Raw genomic sequence first — 24,619 nt, forward strand, 5'->3', positions numbered from 1 at the left:
GCTTGTCAGCGCTGTAGAGGAACTCCCTTTAGATGACTCCCTATAGATAGTTCTCTCTGGTCTTGACCCATCTGCTGCTTAAAAACCTAAAAGTTCAGCATGAATTTTTGACACATATTTATAGATGCAAATCAGGTAGTTTATATGTAACTGGGCCAAGATAGAGCTTTTAGTTCTCTTCAGGGTTTCTTTTTCTCCAGTTACCATAGACTCCACCTGTATTATACCTCTTATGCTATGCCTTCCTATTTTGACTTGGTCCTTTATTCAAGGTCAGAGCGTTATCTGAATTTTACTGCTAAATTTCTGCATGTTTTCTCAAAGACTGTCTCTTGACAGTATCTTTGCTAAAAATCATTCAAGCCATATTGCCTCTGTTACTTCACAATTCTATCAAATCATGTTCTGAGGTATCTTCTTTTTCAGTTTAGTCATATCCCATCTTACAATTCATTTAGAGTACCTCTGTAGAAGTTCTTTTTCCTGGCTCATTGCTTTCAGATCCACCTCCATCTCTCCATACTCCACTGCATCAAATACAATTAGATGTCATCTTTAATATTATTTTCTGGTTTATTTCATGTCTCACTAGTCATCTCCTCAAATATTAAGATATTGATCTTTTCCCACCTTCATGTGAAAAATGAGGATGTTCTTGATTGCTTATTTTTCAGCTACTTTTGAGCTTGCTTTTCCAGTGAGCGCCTCTTCTGTTTTCCTCCTGTAGACTTTACAAAAGGGAGAAATCCTTTTTATAAATCTAACAGAGCTGTCTTATAGTCCTTCTTAAAGCTCTTATTCTTCTCAATTACAAAGTATTGGTCAGGTAGTTGATAAAAATGTTTCTATAGTATGTTCATGTTGCATAAGTTATTTTGGGGCATGGTAGCTCTTTTTGAAGCACTGCACAAACATGTAATAAACAGCTGAATAATGTTATCTCTAAATTAAGAAGATACTTTTGCAGAAATGTAGCGATAACATCAAGTTAATTAAAATGTGTTCTAGCAACTAGCTGGTAAAAACAGTTTTACATCATGGGGATCTACCAAATATGCCTTCTTGGAAAAGATGCTTCCTATAGGCTTAGAAGGAACTTTATCCCAGTCACTCATTTACCTAATAAACGTTAGACTCTGAATAAGTCTATTACAGAGTTATGTTCCAAAAGTAAGTAGAAATGACACTAGAAATGAAAGACACTTTGTCCCGTCAGTAATTTCTATGAGTAATCAGACTTGAGAGGGAAGATTAAGTCTATAATTATTTTTCCTATGCATTATCAATGAAGGAAAAGCTACAGGAAACTGCATATATATGGTTTTGCGTAGACAGTGTTCATAAAAGAATAGGAACGCTGTCTGCCCTATATATATTTATATCCTTAAAAAGAGATTGGAAGTTCATAAAAGTTCAAATACTTGAGTGGGGGGTGGGGGAGTTGTCGTTTGATTTTTAGCTGCAAAATATAAAGTATAATTTAAAGACTGCTTTAGAAAGCACTTGAAGTTCCTAATATTGGTGGAGGGAGGTGGGAGGAGAATTGATATTCTTCTTTAATAGGAACCTAAGCACTATTGCCTGAGAGCACGGAAGGAAAGAAATGAAAATGACAAGCTTTCTTTTCATGTTCAAATCTTAATGAAATTTATAAAATGAACAAGTGAAAAATAAATGATAAGTTAATATATTTTTTACAATGTAAAGCTTTTCTAATACGAAGAGGTGGGTGGGACAAGGAAATGTCATTCTATAGTTCTTGGGGAAAAATCAGACTTTGTAACTATTTGCAATTGATCCTACTATCTTAGGTTTTCAAGATCAAAGCAGTGCAACTGGCAGGAAAACTTCTTCCAGCCTTCAACACACCTACGGGTATACCATGGGCAATGGTGAATCTGAAGAGGTAATGAATTTTCTTTTGTGGGGCAGTGTGTTCCTCCCCCTCCCTCCAACTTAAAATTAGTAATGGCATATGTCAGTTTTTCTTTGTAGTACAGCTGTAGAAGATGCAGACAAATGGGCATTCCTGGCACTTCAGAACAATTTTAATAGAGTTCAGAGCATTCTACCTCATTAACTGAAATAAATTGTGACCATGATTTTTTTCTCCTGATTCTGCAATAAGAATTCAACGTGCTATTGGAACATACCCAGTGTATTATACCATGTATTGCCCTAGGGCTTAATCATTGGTTCTCTAGTCATTAAAGAACCTAGTAAAAAACAAAATTGTTTGCAGGCCATGGCTGAACTTACTGGGTTTTGTGTACTGTGTGAGCTGTATGTTACCTTTAGAAGACTCACAATGTTTGAGAATATGATGGGACTCTGAAGATGTTAATTCATTATACGGTTCAGTTTAGGTCTAAGGGCTAGTGTGCTGAAGTCCACTATGGTCTGTGGATGGGGGGAGGCTCCTTTAGATGGCTGTTCAGGTCAGACACTTAACTTAGATGGTCTGCATTGCCTTGTGGAAGAGAATTGCCTTGTCTAATTTACCTTGTAGTGCTTGTTCAATGCTGGGATTTCCCTCAGATTTTCAGAGCGCGTTTCTGATGCAAGGCATTTTTAAAATTTTTATTATGTTCTTAAACAGTAGCTGAATTGGGGTGCATGTCTAGATTGTGCGTGCACTTAAGCAATTTGGGATAGTAAATAGCAAAGAGTTTTTGAGTTCTTTTAAATTGTTTTCCTTTTAGGAGACGTATTTGTTGTGCTTTGTTAGATGGTGAAGAGGTTTAGGACTATTTTGAGAGCATTAGCCTTACATGCCTTTTTGTGATCAGGAAACAATCCTCACTTCGCTGTCACTCCTTGGGCGAAGACGATTGAGCTGTGGTTTTTCCTCCTGTTGGCGCAGGGCCTCACCACCCTTGCCTGGTTTACTCTGCTTTGCCCGTGCTGCACTTTCCCCATTTTTTGAACTTCTGTACAATTAGGTTAGATTTCCCTACACACTTTCTGCACAGCATTATGGTTTACTCAGTCTTGCATTCTTCCTGCAGTTTCACACGGCTTGAACTTCCTCTGTGTGCAAGCTAGTTTTTTATTTTTCCTATGTTTAGCCCAATCCTGGACCGTGATTCCAGTATGTTTGAAGGGCCCAGGTGGCCATACTCCTCGGGCAGCAGCACAGGCGTCTGGTTCACTGGCTCGAGCAACATAGATGGCAAGGTTTAAGAAGCTGCAAGCAGGAGATGCACGGATACTTAATAGTAAAACACAGAGGCTGATCGCACAGGTCGGGTATCAGAGCACCGTCAAAAAAGCAGGACCAGGGAGGAGGATTTGCAGTAGGCAGAGGGGAAAGGATTGGAGTGCCAGAAATTTCCTGCATGCTGGTATGGTTTATGCATTTACTGTGTCAGTCTCTCGGTAATGTACAGAACCAGCCAGCATCACAGCGGAAAATAGTGGCTGGCGTGCCAGAGGGCAGTGACAGTCGCAGCCGTATATGAGAACACTTATCATGAGACTGGCATGCAGTAAAAGACAAGACCTGAAAATTATTGACTTGTCTTTTATTAGCTTTTGTATTCATAATGAAACACTTGATTTTCTCTTTCTGAGAGCTGTACCAAAAAAACCATGAGACAAGCTATCATTTTGTAAACAGCAGTTACTGTATTTTAAAAGGTGTTGTTCTGTCTCGGGTCAGAGCTGCAAATACTGCTCCATAACCAACATTTTTCCTTTACATTTCCTGTCTCTAATTTGTAATTTAAAAAATAAGTGAGAAGGCATTCCTAATTGATTGTAGTCATACTGATAACTGAAATCTTTTACGAGAGGAAGTAGAACTAATCTCTAGGAAAACGTAGTTAACTTCAGAAATTACAAGACCTGATCCTGAAAGGTGGTGAAAACTCCCAAATTAGATTAAACCAGATGTAATTTAGGAGTTAGGACTTAGGATGGTATGTCTTAGAGTGCAAAAGATACGAGGTATATGATACTTTCTGTTGATTCTTTATGTTAGCCTGAGGAACTCATGATATTCTACCTACAGTAAACATACTGTTTTCCTATGGAGATACAGCCAGGGCCAGCTCCCATCCTACCGGAGTGTCAAATCCTGACTCGAAGCACATCCCACATAACTAACGGGAACTCAGCAGATGTTTGGCAGAACAAGGAATCGAACGCTGCCGCCTTCAGAAGGATACTCGTCTCGTCTGATAATTGCTTTTGATTCTTGTTCTTAGGAACATCCAATGAATAAACAACAATTGAGATTGGGCCCAGTGTTAAGTCATTGTATTTCTGGGACATCAAGATATTGTATCTTTTAACCACAGGACTTTTTGTTGATGAGGTTATGGTATCTTCTTTTGAAAAAGACCCAACCAATGAACCAACTGATCAATCAAGTCCTGTAATCTTAAGTATGGGTTAATATTTTACTGTTACTTGTTTAATTTGCTGTGGTGGTTGTTACTAGTGCTGTGCACAGTAATTCTGAATTTTTTGTTGTTTTCTCCCTTTTTAATGCATATTTGTGGGAATTCAGCGGTGTGGGTCGAAACTGGGGCTGGGCTTCTGCCGGCAGCAGCATCCTCGCTGAATTTGGTACTCTGCATATGGAATTTGTCCACCTCAGCTATTTGACAGGGGACCCTGTATACTACAACAAGGTAAGTGTCAAATTCAGTTTTTTTATCATACAAGTGTCTTTTATATTGTTTCATCATAAATTTTATTAAAGGGGAAGTACTTTCTATATTGAATTCTATTTGCATTCTTGGTAGCAGGTAAATTTTTTCATACTTGTATTTCTGTTACCAAGTAGGTGACTTTTTCAAGCAGAAATTTATGATAACGCAAGTTTTCTTATTTGTTTCAGCATACATTTAAAAATCATAATTTTAAAACATGTTTATGTGAGCAGTCGTTTAAAAACAAAACCAAAAATGTACTAATCTGCAGGAAGCCCTCAAGAAAGCTTCTGTGTTCAGATTAAGAAAATTTACCACTAAAAAAAAGGAAAAAGAAAAAGGATTAGATTTAACTGTGTGCAGAGAGCAGATGAATGCTGTTAGTGGTGAACCTGATTCTTGATTTAATTTAGGTCATGCACATTCGGAAGTTACTTCAAAAAATGGATCGTCCTAATGGACTTTATCCAAATTATTTGAATCCAAGAACAGGCCGGTGGGGTCAGCGTGAGTATTCTTATTTTATTCATTCCTAATTAAAGCTCTACTTCTTACTTTGTTGCTGAGTTGGAGATCAGAAAAATTATTTTGTAGGGTACGAACAGCAATGCTTGAAAACATGCAACGTAGAAGGATTACTTAGACTTGAGATCTCATGAAACCAATTTTTGCCTGTCACTCTGAAGTCACGCAGCTCGGTTTGTGTGGTACTTTCTGAAAGCAGCTTCCTACCAAATCTGATGCCTATCTTTACTTATATCAGTCAAAAAAATCTTCAGTAGTAAAGAATGAGGCTGAAAATAGTTTCCTCATTTTTATTTTGTTCCTGGTTTTGTTCTGCAAACCATCTGGTAAGTAGATTACTGTAAGGTAACGTAGAAGTAATGTATGTTTATATTGGTTAAATTTGAGGTCCTTCACCTAGTGTTAGGGACTGACATTTACAAACATCATTATTCTACTTAGTGGCATGTGAAATGGCATGATGAACCTCCCTATAGATCCTGCTGGTATCAATGTGTGTCTCTTTTAAAAAAAAACAAAACAAAAACAAAAAAAACAAACAAAAAAAAAAAACAACCCGCTTTGGTTGGAATGAAGAGAAAAAAATTTTTTTGATTGCTGACAATGTAAGTGGAGAGATAAAACATGAAGACAGAGGCACAAATATGATTCCTTTTCCTGAAGTGGTTCTTCAAAGAAAAGTTGAGTAGTTTAGTGCTTTCATAGCGGGTGTGATAAAAGAGAACTTTTTTCTTCAAGATTTCTGTTTCTATTTCTTTTATGAATGCAGGTTTATCTAGGAAAAACAAGCAAGATGATCTATTTCTGTCCTGTTTGACATCATTGACAGGTTTCGGGGATTTCAGTGGTTGGCTGTAAATATCCAGCAGAACGTGTTCTGGCTTGCAAACTGAGAATTTGCTTCTGACTTTGAGTTGGTATATGAGGGAAATGAATGCAGCTGTCACTGCAGTGACTGTGAAAAGAGTTGTCTAATCCCATCATTAAGGCCAAAATTCTCTCCAAAGTGTCTAATATCTTTGAGTGAATAGTGACACCTTCTGAGATGGACACATGGATTGATGAGATAAATTCTTCAGGCAAATTTAGGTTTAACGATGCATTCAGAAAAAAGAAAGTGAGGAAATACAACTATGTACCTATTATTTACATTGTTGTTCTGAAATAATTTTTTCTATTGCTTTTTTCTATTTCTAACCAATTGCTCCTGCTACTTCTATCAAAAGAAGTCTAATGTGGCATATCACCAGGATTCTTTAGGGGCTTTTTGTCAGTTGTAATAATAATGCTCAGAATTAGCAGCTCTTGGGAAGAAAATAATCCTGATCACTGAGAATAAACATACAGTGAAACTTTTTACTTTGCAGAAGTCTGATGGAGCTCAAACATAATACTTAAATGAATTTTGAAAGATAATACATTTGGGACTAAAGTTTAGGATTACAGGCTGAGACTTAAGTTCTTAGGATAAAAAGAAATAACAACTTTCTAGAGCCTTTAATTTTTCTGTGCTGCTCATTAGTCACAAACTCATTTCCTGGAATTTGGTGCTTGGTTTTGGGGGGTGCGGTTTGAGCAAATAAGCTTCCAAATGCAGATACAGATGGTTTGGTAGTGTTTTTAAGATTTCCCCAATGCAACAAGCATTTGTAAACCTATCTTGAAAAGTTTTGTGGGGATAAGATAGCAAGAATTCTTAATTCTGTTTTTCCTTCCACAAACTGGGATGGAACATTGAGAAACCATCTTTGTTGTATCCCTGAAAGATCACTCTTCAGTGAATCTATTTGCAGAAATATAAGAAGTTACAGTAGAGGTGCACATGCACTGAAACACTGGACATATGAACTGGAACAGCTGAGGCTTAGACAGGAATTTTTCTTCTGATTCTCCTGCAGAGATTGTGTCCTGCGCCACAGAAGTCAGTTAAGTAAGGGTGATGCCTTCACGCACTACCTCTCAGTTCACTAGAGGACTCGTGTCAGAGTCCACGATACTGTCACTGACTTGAGTCACGTAGTGGGTATTAAGGGCGGGCAAGGCTTTTATGTCCTTCTCGGAAGGTAATTTCAAAGAGCATTGTGTTTGGCTTGTTATATACCTCGGTACTGGAAAGACTGAGACAATGGAAAGAGTACCAAAGCATAACTTTTCTTTTTTCAGCTTCTGGGAAAGCTGCCCTTTTCGTCTTTGCTGTGACCTTTAGTTTGATGTGTCTTATCTTGTACAAAGTACTTTCTTCAGATAGTTTCTGAGAATTATTTCAGAACTCTTTATTTGCCTAGATACATGTAACTCTTGACTCTGACCTTTCTGGGTTTTCTTTTCTTTTTTTCTTCCTTTTAATATTTTTTTTTTTTCCTCCTCAGACTTTTTTCGCTCAATTTTAGTTAGGTTTTCTGTTGATCTGTACAGTGGTACAACCAAGTCATGAGGGGTGTGAAAGAGGTAAATTAAATCTACGTAAATACATACATAAATACACTGTTGAAGAAATATGGGATTTAGCTGCCATATAGCATCATTCTAGTGGTGGGTTAATTTTCTATTTCTATAGCCATCATTCCAGCAGTGGGTATATTCTAGTGGTGGGTGCCTTTATTCAAAGTAATAAAAATATCAGTGATGTACGCATAGCAGTCAGACTAGTTAATGTTATTACTATCAATTGATTATCCAGAGAGTATGAAACAAAATATATAATGGAAGAATTAATTTAGGTCAAGTTTTTTAGTAGTTATGTTTTGTCTTTACCTTTTAATTTACTTTTTTAAAAGAAAAAATGTATACGATTTGAACAGAAGAAAAGGGATACACTTCTGTGTTGGTTTTCTGTTTAATTTTGTTCTAACGGGCTGATAGGTAAACTTGAATACTTAAAGACAATTCTTGTTGCAAGACAGATTTGTGGAAGAAATGAGAAGCCTCAAACATTTTTCTGTGGCTTTGGTGTGGCCCCATGGGACTGTAAGCTGGATGTATCTCTACTTGCAACAAGAATTTTGCAGAAAATTCTTGATACAGTATTTTGACACCTTCTCAGAGGTATTTGCACAAGGAGCCTAGGCACATCCTCATTTTGTGATTTTAACCAAACCAACCCACAAGGATTGCATCTACTTTATTTGACTTGCAATCCCAAGTATTAAATGTTAGTGTGAGCAACTAATGTGCCATTGAAGTACCCCATTCAGAAATCTTTCCTTCCTTTTTTCTCTTTGCTCCAGAGATGTGTGCAGTGATTTATGCTGCCATATAAGTAACTTCTTAGCACATGTAAGGTCTCACAACATACTGCCTTTCCTTTTTTGAATCTCAGATTTTGCAGAATCTAAATGTCATGTTGTCCGTCAGAACTTTATATGGACTGGATATAATTCACAAATATGAAGCGTATATCTCAGCTGCTGGTGTTAGGAAATGACAGTAATAAAATTCAGTGCCCCATCTTATGGAAGGGGAAGGTGATGTTTGTTTACAGAGTCATTAAGCCAGCTGATTTTTACCTACTCTCATTTTCTCCTAAATTTAACTCACTCATACTCACAGGTACCAAGACATGTCCAAGTTGTCTGGACTCAAAGAAAAAGGGACACTGCTATCCAGCCCTCTTCGCATACCTAGGGTTCTTGAATGATGATGATGAGCTAGTTTTTTGACAGATCTTTCAGGCCTTCTAGGGATCAGCAATTGTCATGGGGTTTTCCTATGCCTCAGAATATTTCTGTCTGTAGCCTCCATAGATCTTAGGCCACATTGCTGTGTGTTGTCTGTTTTTCCTCATTTAAATGTATGCTTAATGTATGTATGTGGTCTGTTCTCTTCTTAGGTTAGAGGAAGGGGAATGGTGTATGTAATCTGCTGCAACCGTGTCGCCGTCCTTCTGATGTTGGGATGCGGGTCTGATGAGTCATTTCTGCTGTGGTTTGATTTATCAGAGTGCAGGCCTTTTGATCTCAATATAAACAGCGTGTTCTGCAGTTTCACTGCTGGGGAATGATGTTCTGGGGACAGTGCCCTGTGACATACAGACCGTCCTTTTCGCTCATTGTTCTGCTGCTTCTGCTGGTGCTTACACAGACAAGCGTTTTCGTTCAAACCAGTCAAGTGTTTCTGTTACAAATACCTAAAAAGATGTAATCAGTAAAGTAATTTAACAGTCAAGTAGTAATTATGATTTCATCAAGGACATGACCATGGCTTCCAGGTTCTTAACAAGTTGGAGAGATGAGTAGAGTCATATAGTGTGACATAAATCTAATCTATAGCCCCATCTTTGTAATGTTTACATTTTTAGGAATGTAAATTTCCATGTGCATTTAATGCATTTTACGTAGCACTTGAAGAAGGATTTTGGCAACAGATTACCTTCTTTCTTTTTCCGCCTGCCTCGTGAAGCAGCAGCAGCCAGGGTCAGGAGCCGCAGAAGGCAGGGCTGCACAGGGACTACCATTCCATCCCATCATTTCTTTCCATTTGAATGCCATAAAACCCAGTCCTAAAAACTGCCAGGTGAATGGCTTACTGGTCACTGCTAAATCTCCATGCTTTCCAGTGGAAACGCTTTGTAATACAGCTGTACATGACTTTGTTATACCCAGGAGGAGGAAAATGATGTCATGTGTGGGCTAAATATTTGTGTTTGAGATTGTAATGTACAGGTATTATTACAGCATGAGTAGCATGACAGCTTTTTAATGGGTTCAGCTCAGGATTTGTCAGCTCACTGGGGCTTTTGCTAGAAGGCAGAGCTATAATGCCCACAGGAATGTTGACAGATTCAGTTTTTACTTACGGACTAAGGTGATGGTCCAGTAGGAACAAGTGATTTACAATACTTTCTTTGGCCTTGGGGTTTCAGTTTCTGTAAGCCTGAAAGGGAAATAGCTGGCAAGAAGCATATTCTAACCTGTCGCATTAACCTCCAGTTAACTTTGTTAGCTTTTCGTTTCACTTGGTGAGTGGTTTGTTTGATGTAAGCATCAGAACTTTGAATTAGATTCTTTTCAAAAACAGTGACAGTGCTTTCTAGAGAAGCCTGCTAAGTAGATATAACAACTAGAATCTTGATTAAAAGTGAGAGATTTCAGAATTATGGAAATTAATTTGTACTGAAGAAAAATTACTTTAAAAAAAAAATGAAAATATGTTGAGAAACTTTAATTCTAATTTGCATTTGCAAACAGGTTAGGTGAGAATACTAACTAGAACAGCAATAACAAAGAAAATGCCAATCTGCATGTTACTGCCAGCTCAGGACACGGCGCTCGTGTTTGCACGTTTCTGTAAATTGCGCATTCTTCTTTTCTACTTTTCAATACCAAGAACAATTTATTGCATTTCATCTGGTTCCAACATCTCTTGCAAGTAATAATGTTACTGAAGGGGAACGCAGATTGCCCTGGCTTCACATCTCGCTTCCTGCAGCTGGCCTACCTATAGAGATACCTGCGTTGGTTATGTAAGAAAGTTGCGTCAGTTTAACTAAAATTGGGTTTTAGACTATATATGGCTTCCATACGCAAGAAAATAAGCAGAGATGTCTGTTCTATGTTAGCCTTCTGTGTTTATTGCACCTTAGTGATATGTGAGCACGTTAACAACTTACTGTAGAGTAAGCTAGTGTGTGAATTTACGGTGCGTGAGCTGAGCATTACTATTAGGAGTGTAATAGCAGATACTGAAATTACCATTACCGAATGCTGATGTGATTCAGACTGCAGTCTATTCTACAGTGCTTTGTTTGTGTCTCCTTACCGAAAACAAGCCCCTTTAGTCAGGTTTGCAAGTGGACTTAGTTAAAAGCCCAGTGCGGGGTACTCTGTCAGCACGTTGACAAGGACTCGCCAACAATGTGACGTCAGTCCGTATATACGTATTTAATGCACTAAATTTAAATGCTGTCTTTCACGTACAAAGTGATGACTATCCTCAAAAGACAAATAAGAGAATTCCCACAGGTATTTAGCCTGCCTCGTTACACACACTGCCTTAGCACCTTTTGGTGATGCTTTCGCGTCCTTGCAGTTCCCTGCATCTGTTACTGCACAGTAAGTAGAGGCACAGCCAAGGTGGCTGAATGGGAGAAACTTACCTCCTCTGTTTCCCAGTTGTTTGTGCTGTAGACTAGCCTTTAAATAAACCAAAGCAAATGCCTTTGTGGATGTGCGTATTTCAGTTTCGTCAGGTGGTCTTTCATTTTCAACAATAAATGCCTAAATTAAACCAAACCAAGCACTTTTAATTTTAAAATACTATTTAGAGAAGGCTTCTGAGAATTTAATTAAATTGGATTAGATTTACACTTCTGTTAAAATGCTGCAATTTTCACATGTAGGAAAATCAATAAAAACAACTTTAAATTACTTTCATTAAATCAGTGCAAATACTGGGTGAATATTCCTCAGTTTTTATGCCTGCCTGTACAGCAGCTCACCAGCTCGTCCACCTTGAAGTTTGCTAATAAATTCCACATATGCACATGCACACGGGATTAAATTCACTGGGAAAAACACACACACACGGGCATTTCCAGTTGTTGGCACGTAAACCTAGGGCCCTGTGACCCACTGTCTTTTCTCCAGCCGCTGCCACCCGGACCTACCGGCCCCAGTGACCTGCAGCCCCTTTCTCCAGTTGCTGGCACTCTCACCTTGCAACATGCATCCCAGTTGCTCCAGTTCCTGGCACCCAGACCTTTCTTGCATGCCAGGCTCTCTGGGTGCTGGTACCTAGATCTGCAGGCTCTGTGACCCATGGGCTCTTCTCCAGCTGCTGATGTTTACACCTTGCAGCACTCACACATACGATAGTGAGTGGGATTACATGCAGAAAATAAAGGATTTAATAAGGAGATAAGGGAGACTGCTGGTAGGGAGAGTGGCTCTCTTGAATGCAAACTTTCAAAGGTGCTGCAGAGATTGATAAATAAATCACTCTTTGGATTTCTGTTATTGGAACTTTCATTGTTAAAATTAAGCAAGAATCCCTTTCAGTCTTTACATCTACCTCTGGGAGATTAAAACCCTTGCAGATTGCAAGGTGTGAAGTGAATAATACTGAAGAATGAAGTGGTCTTTCAAAAGATTAAAGAAATATTGCAGATAAATATTTCAGATAAAAATATAATTGTAGCATAAATTAACAGCTCGATAGTCTAGTTATGGATAGTGAGAAGGATGCTAGTACTGGAGAATTCCTGTCTTCGCCAGCTGAAGCTGTTAGTGTTCTCCTTTAACTATGAAGGTACTTTGCATTTTCTCCCCCCAGCCCTTACATTGTTTATTTACTAGATGCCTTATTCAGCAGAAGTAGTCTCTTAAATTATATCTGTTAATACCCCTACATGCTCTATACAGCGCTAAGAAACCAGCAACGCCAAGAGTCGTGAAAAATCAGATTGTGAAATGTCATGTCAAGTTCTGGCCAAACATCCATAAACTAAAAGGAGGTGAAGGGAATTGTGTCAAGTAAGCCTGTATTTTCCAAAAAGTATTTTACAAAACTCTTCAGATAATTACCTTCCATTTGGACTTGTGGATAATAGTTTCTAATGCTTTAATTCTTGGGTGATTATTTTCCCCCTTTGGTATAAGGAAAATATTTTTCTTTCTCTTAAATAGAAATGGTGCAGGATTAAAATAATTCATTTTATCTGTTGTAGAAGCACTTGCAGAAGTAGCTCCCAACCTGACTTCATCTTTGCACATTTATTTGATTTAGCAAGTAAATTTCTTCTTTGATTTGTGGTTGGAATGTCAGTTATAGAACTGGAGATATGTGTTCTATGTAATGGTTAGTTTGGAGACTGATGCAAGCATTTATTGTGGTGGATTTTTTTATTTCAAATCTGCTTTCAGTTGAGTACATTATGAACAAATAAAAATACAACATGATTTCTAGATTTCCAGCAGTAGGCATGCATGTACCAGTTGCAGATGAGGAGGTGGGGGTGGTTCTCTGCTGTTTAATTTTCTTTGCTGTCTTGGCGGATGTCCTTAATTTTTCTCTCCAAAATATTCTGTCTTGTTCTGTATTTAGGAACATGCATGTGTTTTGAATAGAAAATAATCAGTGTAATCTCTGCTGGGGAATTCCCCTTGCCCTTTTGCTTTACAATGATGTACAAATGTAATTAACTGTGTTCCAAGAAAAGGCTGCATTCAAATTTGTTTATTCATTAGAAGCCAAGAGCAAGTTAATCTGTTAAAACTTTGTTTTAATGAAATACAGCAGAGCTGTGCGTTACAGGGAATATGCTTTTATAAGTCTACAAGGTTAAGATGTTTTGCTGGTCTGTTGAGCAAGATGCTGATAAAGCTGAACAAATAAAAGCTTTGTTTAGTGTGTTAAATATTCTAGTGTTATTGGAAGGTTAAATATGTATATGAATTATGCGTTTGAAAAGGAGTGTCTATAAATAATTCCTAAGGAAAGGATTTGGATATGGTATAACTGGGTTTTGAAAGTGCTTGCGTACATTGCTGTGGAAAGAGATTAATATTTTATTCTGCTGTATCACCAAACTTTACTTTTAGAGCATGATCTTGGTGGGGAGTGCATCAATATCTAGGATTTGAAATCTGTCCCACAACAGCTATAACATTTATTTTCCTTACTGTGAATTCAGTAAATTAATCTGTATTAACAGAGTCCGATATGTCTTAGGGTACAGCTTGATATTCTTGAGTTTAAATTGTTGGCTTTGAAGACAGCTAACTTAAAAGGACTGGGGAGTAGAAAGGTATCCTTTGACATGTGCTCTGTGAGTTTTTAAAGTTTGAGCTCCTGTGGAATCTCATTATTTCTTTACTAATTGATTTTTGTACTAGGATCTCTATATACCTAAACTGTATTTTTGAACCATTCTTGATTTACTCGTTTCTTGTCAAAGGGAAGCCTATCAAAGTCCAATTACCAAATTGTTACAGCCTTAATACAGTTACTTGTTTTTATTTTATTCCTTCTGTATCACTTGTTGGAGGCTGTGCACCTAGCTGTTTATATTGACGTTGTTCCCTAGACCACTAATAGATCGGGCGACACATCACAGTCCATTTCTTTACATCCTGTCTTCAGTATGTGAGACTTCGTATTCTGAGTTATGTGTGGAGGTGTACCTTCTGGTGCTCCCATGAGAAACATTTCCAATTTGGCGACACTGAGGGGAAAGGGGCTACGGTTTGGTTCAGTGGACATTGAATGTGTCTTCCCGATGGGTTCTTTTAATCGTAAAGTTGCACTGGGAGCTGGACTGTCCTGTAGCAGCAAGGTAAAATACCATCTCGTCTTGGAGATCTACGTGAAGACATAGCTGATCTTTGCAGATCATGCTGTAGCACTTTTTGGCCTATACAGTCAAAAATAAGAGAAGCATGGTGACGAATGCAGTCCAAACGTAGGGTGTGGTAGCTCAGTCTTAGTCACAGAGCATGGACTGAGTAAGACTTAACAACCAGCACAGTTTCCTAGTACCTACAGAATGACCAAAACTTCGGCTAGCTGTGTCTGCAATTTCAGGTGTCTGTCATAAGAAGAAAAAGAAGAGATACATAGACACAAGTCTAGGAGAAAGAAACACGTGGAGTAGCCTGGATTTATATTGCGTGTGGTGTAATCTGTGAGTACATGAAAAACAGGGAGAGTCTTTCATGGCTGCTTTGAATCTCTTTTGACTGTCAGCATTCACGTATTATATATACAAGCACGTACATATGTAAGTATGCAAACTGCTATGGTCTTGATCCAACTGGAAGGGAGAGGGCAAAGTTGTTGACAGTGGTTTTGCCAGCTAATTTTGCATAGATGGATGTTGGGCTAGATTTAATCTAATAAAGGTTTTCTCGCTCCCATTTTCTTGTTTTTAATCTGTAAGAGGAGAGTTGAGATCTTATAGGAAGACTAAGGTGAATACACTCAAGGTTGTAATGACCTTAAGAGCTTGTCAATCCCTTTGTGTAGAAACTCTTATTCAAAAGGGACTCTGGGTTGTGTGCACATACCTACAGCAGTATTGTTTGTAGCAGATGATGTTACCACCCCTTAGCTGTTTTTCACAGCCACCTTGTCAGGTAAAAAAAAGTCATCAGAGGTAAACATGTACCTGGCTTCCCATCAATCCACTGCAAATTGCAGCAGCTTAGTTAAAGCTGCCAGCGCAGGTGGGATTTACACTGACTCCAAACTTGGCAGAGAGGCAGGTGTGCTTCATTCCGTTGGCTCTGTTGGTGAGTGTAATAATCTGGAAAAGACGACTTCAGGTGATAAAGGGCCACTTTTCAGTGAAAGCACCAATATAAAGGTTTAATGTGTTTAATTTTTGCACATGGACTTGACGTATTTAGTTTATTGGTCTTTAAGTCATGAACATGTCTTCTGAGAGATGACCTAACTCCTTCCAGAATTATAAATACTAGCTGGAATGTTTTGAAGTTTCAGGGAAGTTTGAGTACAAAAAGGAAAATATTTGTTCCAGCTGTGAATTCCTGAGTGTGAAAGGAGAGCCTGTTGTAAGATACCAAATTAGGATACTTCTTTGACTTTACAGAATCATAAGCTACATTCAATTTGAAGTTGCGTTTTGGTTCTAACAATATGAGTTACCTAACTGTATGTATTAGTTGGGCTAGTTGTACTTGCTGGTCTGTTTCAAATTATTTCTATTGTCTTTGCACACACTTGAATTGTGCAAGTTTGAGAATGTTAATCTTTAGTTTGATAATCACTACAGTTCTAGGAAGTCATTTTGCTTAATTTTATTATACAGGAAACTGGTAGCACTTACAATTAAGGTTGCTCAACACTTCCCATTAAGTGATTGTGTTTTCAGTTTCTTGTAGCTGCCAAACTTCAACTCTTCCAACTGGAATATTCTGTCTGCCTCAAGCTGTTTTGTTGGGTTTTTTAAACAGCTTTGACAAAAATGCTTCAGCCATTTCTAAAGGAGGCTAGAGGTGGAATGTGATTCTACCCGGATTAAAGTTAGTTTTTGCGAATCGTGCGGTTAAGAAACTTGAGAACCATCATGTTTTGGATATGAAATACTGTGGGAATTATTTGTTTCAGGACTGCTTGAGGAAAAAACCATCCATATTTTTCCAAGCCTTTGAAAAATATTCACATCTACTTTCTCCATATGGATTATTTAGAGTTCAGCTGCTATGTTCTCTAGAGCTGGGCGCGTGAGCAGGCGTGATTGTGCATCCCCGGGCTGGGAGGAGCTGAGCTAGGTTTTTCTTGTTGCTTGAATCTGTTGTGGCACCAGACGGTAGAATGGGAAGCAATGTCTGTTCAGCTATCTCCTAACTTATAAATGCTTGGCTTTGCAACCTTATCTATTCTTTGAATGTAGTTCTGTTATGTGACAACCTGCATGTTTTCAGAAAAATTCTCATGCTGGTAACGTGTTCCTTAGTGATAAATGATTCATAGCTGACTAAAAATTGCACCTCCACCTCCTTTTATCAGGGCTGCCTCTGCTGCAGTTAATTTACAAGTGTTTGCACTTTTAAGCCTTCCACTATGGCTTATGGCATCCTTAGGTTGAATTTCCACTGTGAATTGCAGCAGCTGCAATTTCCAGGGCCTCAGCTTTTTGGATTAAAGGATTAGAAAGGGAGCTTGCACCTATTTAGAGCAGCTGAGGGGCACTAAGCCCAACTACATGAAGTAAAGATTGAACTGAAATTTAATCAGGGCCACTCTGAAGACAAACAGAAAAACAATTCCTTACAAGTTTCCTACACAAAGAAAGAGGGCTCCTGCAGTGTAAGGCCAGTTGGTACCCAGAACAACTAATGGTGATGGGGTGTATGGATTTCTTAATGAAAGTTAATATTAGCTTAATGACTTTGCTACTCCTTCCTGGTCACTTATCTTTTCCACTCTTGAACTCCTTCCCTGACATACTGCAATAGCACTTTGTCAAAGTAGTGTTCATGATCCTTAAGGAAAAATCAGCCTCCCTTTTTACTACTTTGTTCTTTTGTTGCAAAGCAGTTCTGTACTACTACCCTTTTGGTTGAAATGAATCAGTAGTTTGTTCATCTTGGTGCTTCTAGTCTATTGGGTATAGCACTGTAGGCAGGTTTAAGTTAGTTTCCCTTTAGAGTCATAACTAACAATTCTAGTTCTAAGACTTGAGTTTCTTTAACGTATTGCCAAATTTCCGATTCTTTGCTTGGTTGTTTTCTAGCTGTCTGTACTTAAAAATATTAAATCAGTGTTGTAGTTGCAAATTCATGAATTGAAAATGCTAGCGGCATAGTTGATCCTCATCTCCGCCTGCTTGTGTTTATGTACTGCTAGGATGTTATCTCACTGTACTGCTTTTCAGCATGGCAGCCTGTGCACGCTAAACGTACTTCTGCTCTGCATTTTATTTCAACTTTTCCATTCCGTGCACAGTAAATGATGCGTAAGCTTTATGGACCCAACAGGAGGATGGGAGGACGTGCCCTGGGGTCAGGAAGAGGCAGTGGCTCGCCACCCGTCTGCTCATGGGTGACATGAAGCCTCACCCCCAGGTGTTGGGACCGCAGCATCAGTTGTGGCATGAAGTGCTGCTCTTAAAGCAATGCCTGGCTTCTTTCTTTATTCCTGCTCATTGCCAAGAAATGACAATTGAACAATTAAGGTACAAAGCAGAGGGGGTTTAGCAAATCATGAACTGTTTTTAATTTGCCTCATTAAGCTGCTGTTAACTACTTAAAGCCATCTGCTTAAAAATAATTTACACATCTTAAGTTTGCTCTAGAGAGCAGGTAGACCTTCATTAGAGGAGGTTTTGTTATTAATGTTATCTTTAGGGGGCTATCAGTTGTTGTGGAAAATATTTTATTGCTCACTGAACCAAACTTTCCCTGTAAACCAAAGGAAGTGGCATGTGTTTGTAACGCGCAGTCTGCTGCCATAACCGTATTCTTGGGAACCAGTGCTGTTCGTTTAGAAACTGGCTCGCTGTGGAGGACGTTATTTACAGCCATTAGGTAGATCTGGGTACGAGAAAGGAGAATGAGGTATGTGAATGCCCAGTATCCCTATTATCTACTACCATCGCAAAAAATTAGTCCTGGAGAGGAAGAACAGCTGGATCCGTCACAGTGCCTCAGCTGTAATTGAGGAGGGGGAACCCTGCTGCCTACGCTCTGAAGAGCTAGCTGAGGAAAAAACAAGTTTATTTGTCTCCCCAGATTTGTAAAGAAACAATTTCACTTACAGAGAACAAATCACCAGAGAGCCACAGACTCTCCCTCCTATCTCAAGCTGAGATTCATTGTCATTTCAGTTAGATAGCATGTATGCTTCTTTCTGACCTGCCAGGTATTTCTGTGGTTTGCTGTGAAATAATTGTCTTGCTGCTTGTCAGAGGAGACTGTTTCAGCAGCGAGCTAATGGATTGCTGATACGAATAAGATCATTTGGAGTGAAACTACCTTTAGAAATATTAGATAATGATGGTGTGACAATTGAAAAGAAGGTCCTCCGCTCAGTCTGTGGGAAAGAGGTGGATGTGATTTTTGGAATATTAGGTGAGACACAATATTTGACTAAATATAGATCTTCGTTTAGCAACAAATTAAAAACTCATTAAAATATTGCTATGAAATGTTTTTTTCCAACCGCGTACTGTTTATTAAGAAGAAAAATGCCAATATTTAACAGGATGTGCATCTTTTGAAGTATCTGAGCAAAAATGTTGCCATGAACTGTAAATATTATTGTCTTTCTATTAAGATTTTATTCGGCTCTTTCTGGCAAGGAGGAAGCCTACAAACAGACTGACTGCACGGGTTTGCACACAACGTGCTTTCAAGTGTGTGACAAACCAGAAAAAATACAGGGCTTTTTGTAATTGCTTTTGGTTGCAATAGTTGAAGATAGTCTTTGCAACTGCAGCTACTATGTCTTTTAGTTTAAAATAAGACTTCCCAAGGAATTCTTGACTGGAATCCTTTTATGTTTGCCCAGTCATCTGGGCCTACATTTGAAAAAACAGGGAATGAAGAAAATATCTTAATTTGTCTTGATTGGAAGGAATGAATGTTCTAAAAATGTATACATGTCATTGAAGAGAATATGTGGCTTCTGTCATATTTGATATGCCCTCATACTTCTGTTCTCTTTGCTATATTTGTCTTAATCTGGAAAGAATTTTACTTCAGGATTTCACTGTGAAACACTTCTTCACAGTAAAAACCTTTAAATGACATAGATCTAATTAAATAATTCTTGTAGATCAAGTATGTTAAAAATGAAGTCCATTTTTAAATTTGCAAAATACTTATAAACATTTTAAACATAAAACCTTCACAGCTGTCTACTGAAGAGTACCCAGTGCCAAGATGCTATTGTAAACTCAGTTATTCAAATCAGGAGTTGTTCCTTTTTAGTACTCTGGCTTGACATGCAAGGTTAGGGCGGATTGAAAAACTTCAAAATATTTTACGTGCAAAATGTTTTTATGAGCAAAACATTTTGAGTTGAACTGAGTTAAATCTCTGAATCCATCTGAGCTGTAGCTCAAATAGCAGGAGAGAGTGATAACCACCGTGGACCTTCTGATGATAAGTTTGGGTAGGGAGCTTTGTTTATAGGAGAGAATGATATGTGATGGCCCAAATCTACAGTTTTCACCAGCTATATATTTGCTAAGGAATCTTGAAAAATGTTTCTTTAGCGTTTCCACTCTAGGTGAGAGCAAGTTGTCAGCGTCCCGCAATCTGTCACAAAAAGTCAGTCATTTCTAGTTGTAGTCCTTACACAAAACGCAACCAATTCTGCTTTAGCAACACCTTCTGACACTAGCAGAAGACCTGAAGAAGATCTTGCCAGGGTGCAGTTAACGCAGCTGTAGAAGTTGGAAAACTTGCTGTGCTTAAAAGTCAGTTCAGCTGCTGTCTTGGCCTCCTTTTCACTTCCACCCTCTTTCAGCTATTTTTTTGCAGATGCGGGGAGGGGTTGGGGAAATAGAGCTGTATCCCAGTGCAGTCAGCTCCCTTGAAATACTGCTTCCCTTCTGCGTGAAAGATACCTGGGTGATGTCTTTCCACGTGTGACCACCAAAAATATTTCATCTGTCCCTTTCCTGCTACTGAAGAGAAGGAGCAGAATCAGTTTGCCCTTTCTGACAGGTCTGTGGTCTGGTCCAGCTGTGAAAGGCATCGGCTGGGGAGCGGAGGAGCCCACGGTTTAATGAGAGGAGCCTTGAAAACTCCTTGTAGTTGAGAGTTGGAGTGAGGTATAAAAACGGGAATAAAGAAAACACTGCTGCTGTGAGCAGCAGGGCCCTCAGAAGCCCTTAGCCTTACCGTGGTTGCTTCTCACTTGCCGAGTGGGAGGAGGATCTGTGTCTGAGAGGCTTGTGCAGCTCTGTGCTCTGAACGCATCAAGAAGGTGCAAAAAAGGCTGTCTAGAGGATGGCTCCGAGTCCTGTGTGTCCCGCTGCTACTGGTTCCTGCGTTCCCTGTGCCTTCACCTAAGACGAGAAGCAATGTGGAGGAGGAGAAGAGCTGCTGACAGGAGGGAAAGACAGTTCTCAAATGACTGCCTGAAGAAGTAGATGTGAAACGGGGCGCGTTTCTGATATAATTGACCTTGGAAGCTCACCTGGAATGTGGATTTCTCTGTTCAGGAAATAAACCTTTTCCACTCATCTTCCTGCTCTTTCCTGCCCCGAACCCAGCTGGAGCTGCTTCAAGATGAACCGTGCTGAGGGTTCAGCAACCCTGTCCTGGTTGGGGACTAAGTCCATCTGTGACAGAAATCTGGCAGAGGGGCAGCGCTGACTCAAGTGACAGAGCTCAGCTGGGGAAGAGGCAACAGCTTAACACAAGTCGTTTTAAAACCCTGTCTCTTGTGAAGATGGCCCCTGAGTAGTGCTGACATGAGTCGTAACTTGGAAGTCTTGGGATGGTTTGTTTATTTTTTTTTCTGAAAACCACAGACCCTTAGTTCTTGTGTCTGCTTGAGAACGTAATTGTGCATTGAAGGAGTAATTTCTAGCCCTTGCATTTGTGGAAGAAAGTGGCTCGTGACCTGAATGCCCTCTTACAGCTCAGAGCTGGAAAGCTTATGAAAACTCATCGTTTGTGGTTAAATCACTGAGTAGCTGGGTGTGAAAAGGCTGTCTAGGAGATACTGAGCTAGAAGAGAAGGGCGTGAAGTAATTTGCTCCAAATTCACAACCTGAAAACAAATGGGAAAGCTTCAGGCTTTCCACCCGCTCCTTCCTTTGTTTAGAAATCCATTGGTAAGTAGCAGAGGAGTCAGGAGGCAGCTAGAAGAGTTAGGATAGAAGCATCTACCAGCTCTAACCTCCTACTCATGTCTTCAGAGACAAGCAGACGTGCTGGGGCAGGACGGTGCTTGGAGGAAAAGAGCAGAAGGAGAGCTCCAAACCTCTCTTTTACACCTTTATCCCAGAAAGACTGTGAATAATAGCACTTTTTTGAGGTACTTCGGAGAAGGAAGTATCGTATCTTTTCTTTTTTTCAACCGGCAAAAGGGAACTTGCATGACTATAACAGCAGCCATGCTTAGGGCAGTGAATTTCTGGCATTGTCACAAAGTTGGTCTTAAGCGTTTCCTTCGCCCAGCTTCAGCAGACTAAGACTGTTCTGGTGCCAGCGTTTTGGGAGCTGTAATGTTGGGAAAGAAAAGGTTATGTGCTGTTCTGGTTGGAGTCACTTATTAAATCTCATAGAGTGTACTGCTTTTTGAATGAAGGGTGTACTGAGGGAGTGCTTGCCGGGGTTGGAACAGGAGCTCCGAGGCTGAGTCAACCATCAGTAGGCTTTTTGTGGGGATGTATGATAGTTTACCCAAAGAGAAACGTAGGCAGTTCTCATGTGGTCTGTCAGCACAGAATAACGATGACTCTACTTGTGAAAGGCAACCTCTGCAAGGAGAAAAAAAAAAAAAAAAAAAAAGCAGGTGACAAAAAAGAAATCTGCGTGTTCAGAGGTCGAGTTTATGTGGTGGTGGATTCTAATAGTCAAGCAGCTTTACTTACCCTGTAGCACATGGTGTGGCTCTGCACGGCTGCTCAGGCATGGTAGAATAGAGCAGGGCTTATGTTGTACACTGCAAAGGCAATTTGCCTCCCTTTTCACTGAAATAATTTTAAAGAAGAACATTGACTTTGAGAAATTCATTAGTCTGTTAAGTAGCTACCTTGTTGGAAATAAAAATCTCCTGGAAAGATTGGGTTCCATGTAGGTCATGGCAGTTCATAGCCAGCCACGTGACCTGGTTGCGTCCTGGATACAGAGATCTTACGTTTTTTTATGTATACCTTTCTACATATATTAAAAAAAAAAATTAAAAAAAAAAACCCCAAACCCTAGCAGTTAAACAATTAGGTTCTATGGAATGAAGTAAAAACAGGTTAAATTACATTTTTGATATGAGGGATAGCCTCTGCAGAATGACAAATAGTGAACACATACAGAAGGTTCCACGCCTATGAAGTTCAGAGGGGATAGGGGGTACAATGCAGCTTTGTCCTGCTAAAAAGGCTTAAAATATTGATAATTCTACAACAGTAGACCTTAAAATCATAAGTTTATATTTTGAATAAATTTAAGGTGCTATTATATAACAACTTCAACTTTTTTTTTTTTTTCCTCTTTCCCTCCTACAGATCACACATCCGTGGGCGGGCTGGGAGACAGTTTTTATGAATATTTATTGAAAGCCTGGCTTATGTCAGACAAGATGGACACGGAGGCAAGGAAAATGTACGACGATGCAATTGAGGTGATTATAATTCATTGAGTTTTCCAATACAGTGGAACTTAGAAACCATCTTTAATACTTAAAAAAAACCCCAGCCAACAAACAAACAAAGAAAACCCCATAGGACTTGTTTTGATTATATAAGTTTTAAGAAATCAAGTGATGAATAATACCAGCTTTCTCTCTGAGTAGTTTAAAAAGTATTGTGGAATACATCTGATGCAGATTATTGTGCTAAAAATAATCAGCTTGTCCGAAATGGTATAATGTAAAAGCCCAAGCTATAGTTCATGAGAAAGAGATCTAACAACCCTAAGATGTGTGCAGAACGACCAAGTCACTTTTCTCCAGTGTTCAGAATCATTCTAGGAGTTGAAGTCCTCAACTGTTTTATTCTTTAAATTATTTTCTAAGACATTTAGATGTTATATTCCATATTTATCTTGTAAAATGTAGTTCATACCTATTCCTTGCTCTATGGTTCTTTTGTGATATGGTCTTTCTCCCTCTCACAGATGAAGTAGTGCTTGCCCAAGCAGGGCAGTACTGCGGGATGGTTCAGTGGGGTTTGGGGTGGGGGCCTTTTTGTGGTGGCTCTGCCCAGCTCTTACTTTCTTAGTTTCCCTATACACAGGCATCTTTCATCAGGCTCACTTGTGGCCATATATGCCAACACGCCTATGCTACAGTTAAGGCACGTAGGGTAACTAAGGTAGTTTTAATCAATTTAGCTGTGGTACCAACAGCAGCAGGAACCATGTAGTTTTGTCTGAGGGCAGATATGTGTTCGGTGCCTAGCTTGTTCCATGCTCTGTGCATGCCGTGTTTCTTTCTACACAAACTTTTAAAACTTAGTTTTAGTGCAGTCAGTCTCCTAAAGCAAAATGCCTGTTCTTGGAGTTCTGAAAATTCACCTTTTAAAAGATATATAGTGAAAGTTCTAGTCCAAAATTGCTTTGAAGCTGTAATATGTCTTACCCCTGACCTGAATTTGATTACATTTGGCTTTCAGCTACTTGAACTTTTTCCTTTCCTACATTGTTTAAAAGGGTGTATCTGCATCATGTAGCTAGTTACTAACAAAGGTACGATAGGCATTCTCTCCTGAAGGAGAAATGCATTATTTTCTTTAGTCTCACAATATAAAATGGATTTTGAATTACTTCTTAAGGTTTTTTTTCCAAGTAGTTTCAAGTGTCTTCAGTATGGAGACAAGAACATAATGGTTCTTCTAATATGTCATCACCTGATTTCTTCTCAATGTTCTCTTCTTCATCCAGCCAAGAGCTGTGTTTGCACTCTTAACCTTTGCCTCGCACTGTCATCCACTTTGCAGTTGGTTTTACTCTGAAATTGGTTATAGTCTTTTTGATTTACTGCTTTCCTACTACTGTGATTTACATTCCTGATTCCTCGATGTGTGACCTTATACTTATCTCTGTTAAAACACAATTGTTCAGGCAAAACCCATTTTGTCACCTATTCTGAATGATTTTACGGGACTGACTTTTCCTTTATCACTATCTATAGCTCCATCAATTTTTGTGTCATCTGCAATTTTTCTTAGCGTTTGTTTCTTGCCGATCATTGGTAGAAATGCTGCCTAGCATTGAATAAAAGTATCTTTGCAGAATCTTCATGGGATGATTTTTCGCAATTTTTTGTTTTACTTTGTTCTAGCAAGCCAACTTTTAATCCAC

The 24,619-nt window shown here is 39.0% G+C and overlaps 1 protein-coding gene across 2 annotated transcripts in view; it reads left to right on the plus strand.

Annotated features, from left to right (window-relative positions):
- The window catches only part of MAN1A2 (mannosidase alpha class 1A member 2), a 145,747-nt gene that overhangs the window by 94,001 nt on the left and 27,127 nt on the right, over nucleotides 1-24,619 (plus strand). For both annotated transcript variants that reach the window (XM_030020214.2, XM_030020215.2), the window contains exons 6-9: nucleotides 1,812-1,906; nucleotides 4,514-4,637; nucleotides 5,072-5,165; nucleotides 22,825-22,940. In XM_030020214.2, the coding sequence (XP_029876074.1) occupies nucleotides 1,812-1,906; nucleotides 4,514-4,637; nucleotides 5,072-5,165; nucleotides 22,825-22,940 (429 nt within the window). The remainder of the gene's footprint in view (nucleotides 1-1,811; nucleotides 1,907-4,513; nucleotides 4,638-5,071; nucleotides 5,166-22,824; nucleotides 22,941-24,619) is intronic.

The sequence above is a fragment of the Aquila chrysaetos genome, chromosome 7 (assembly GCF_900496995.4).
Source record: "Aquila chrysaetos chrysaetos chromosome 7, bAquChr1.4, whole genome shotgun sequence".
Classification (NCBI taxonomy): domain Eukaryota; kingdom Metazoa; phylum Chordata; class Aves; order Accipitriformes; family Accipitridae; genus Aquila; species Aquila chrysaetos.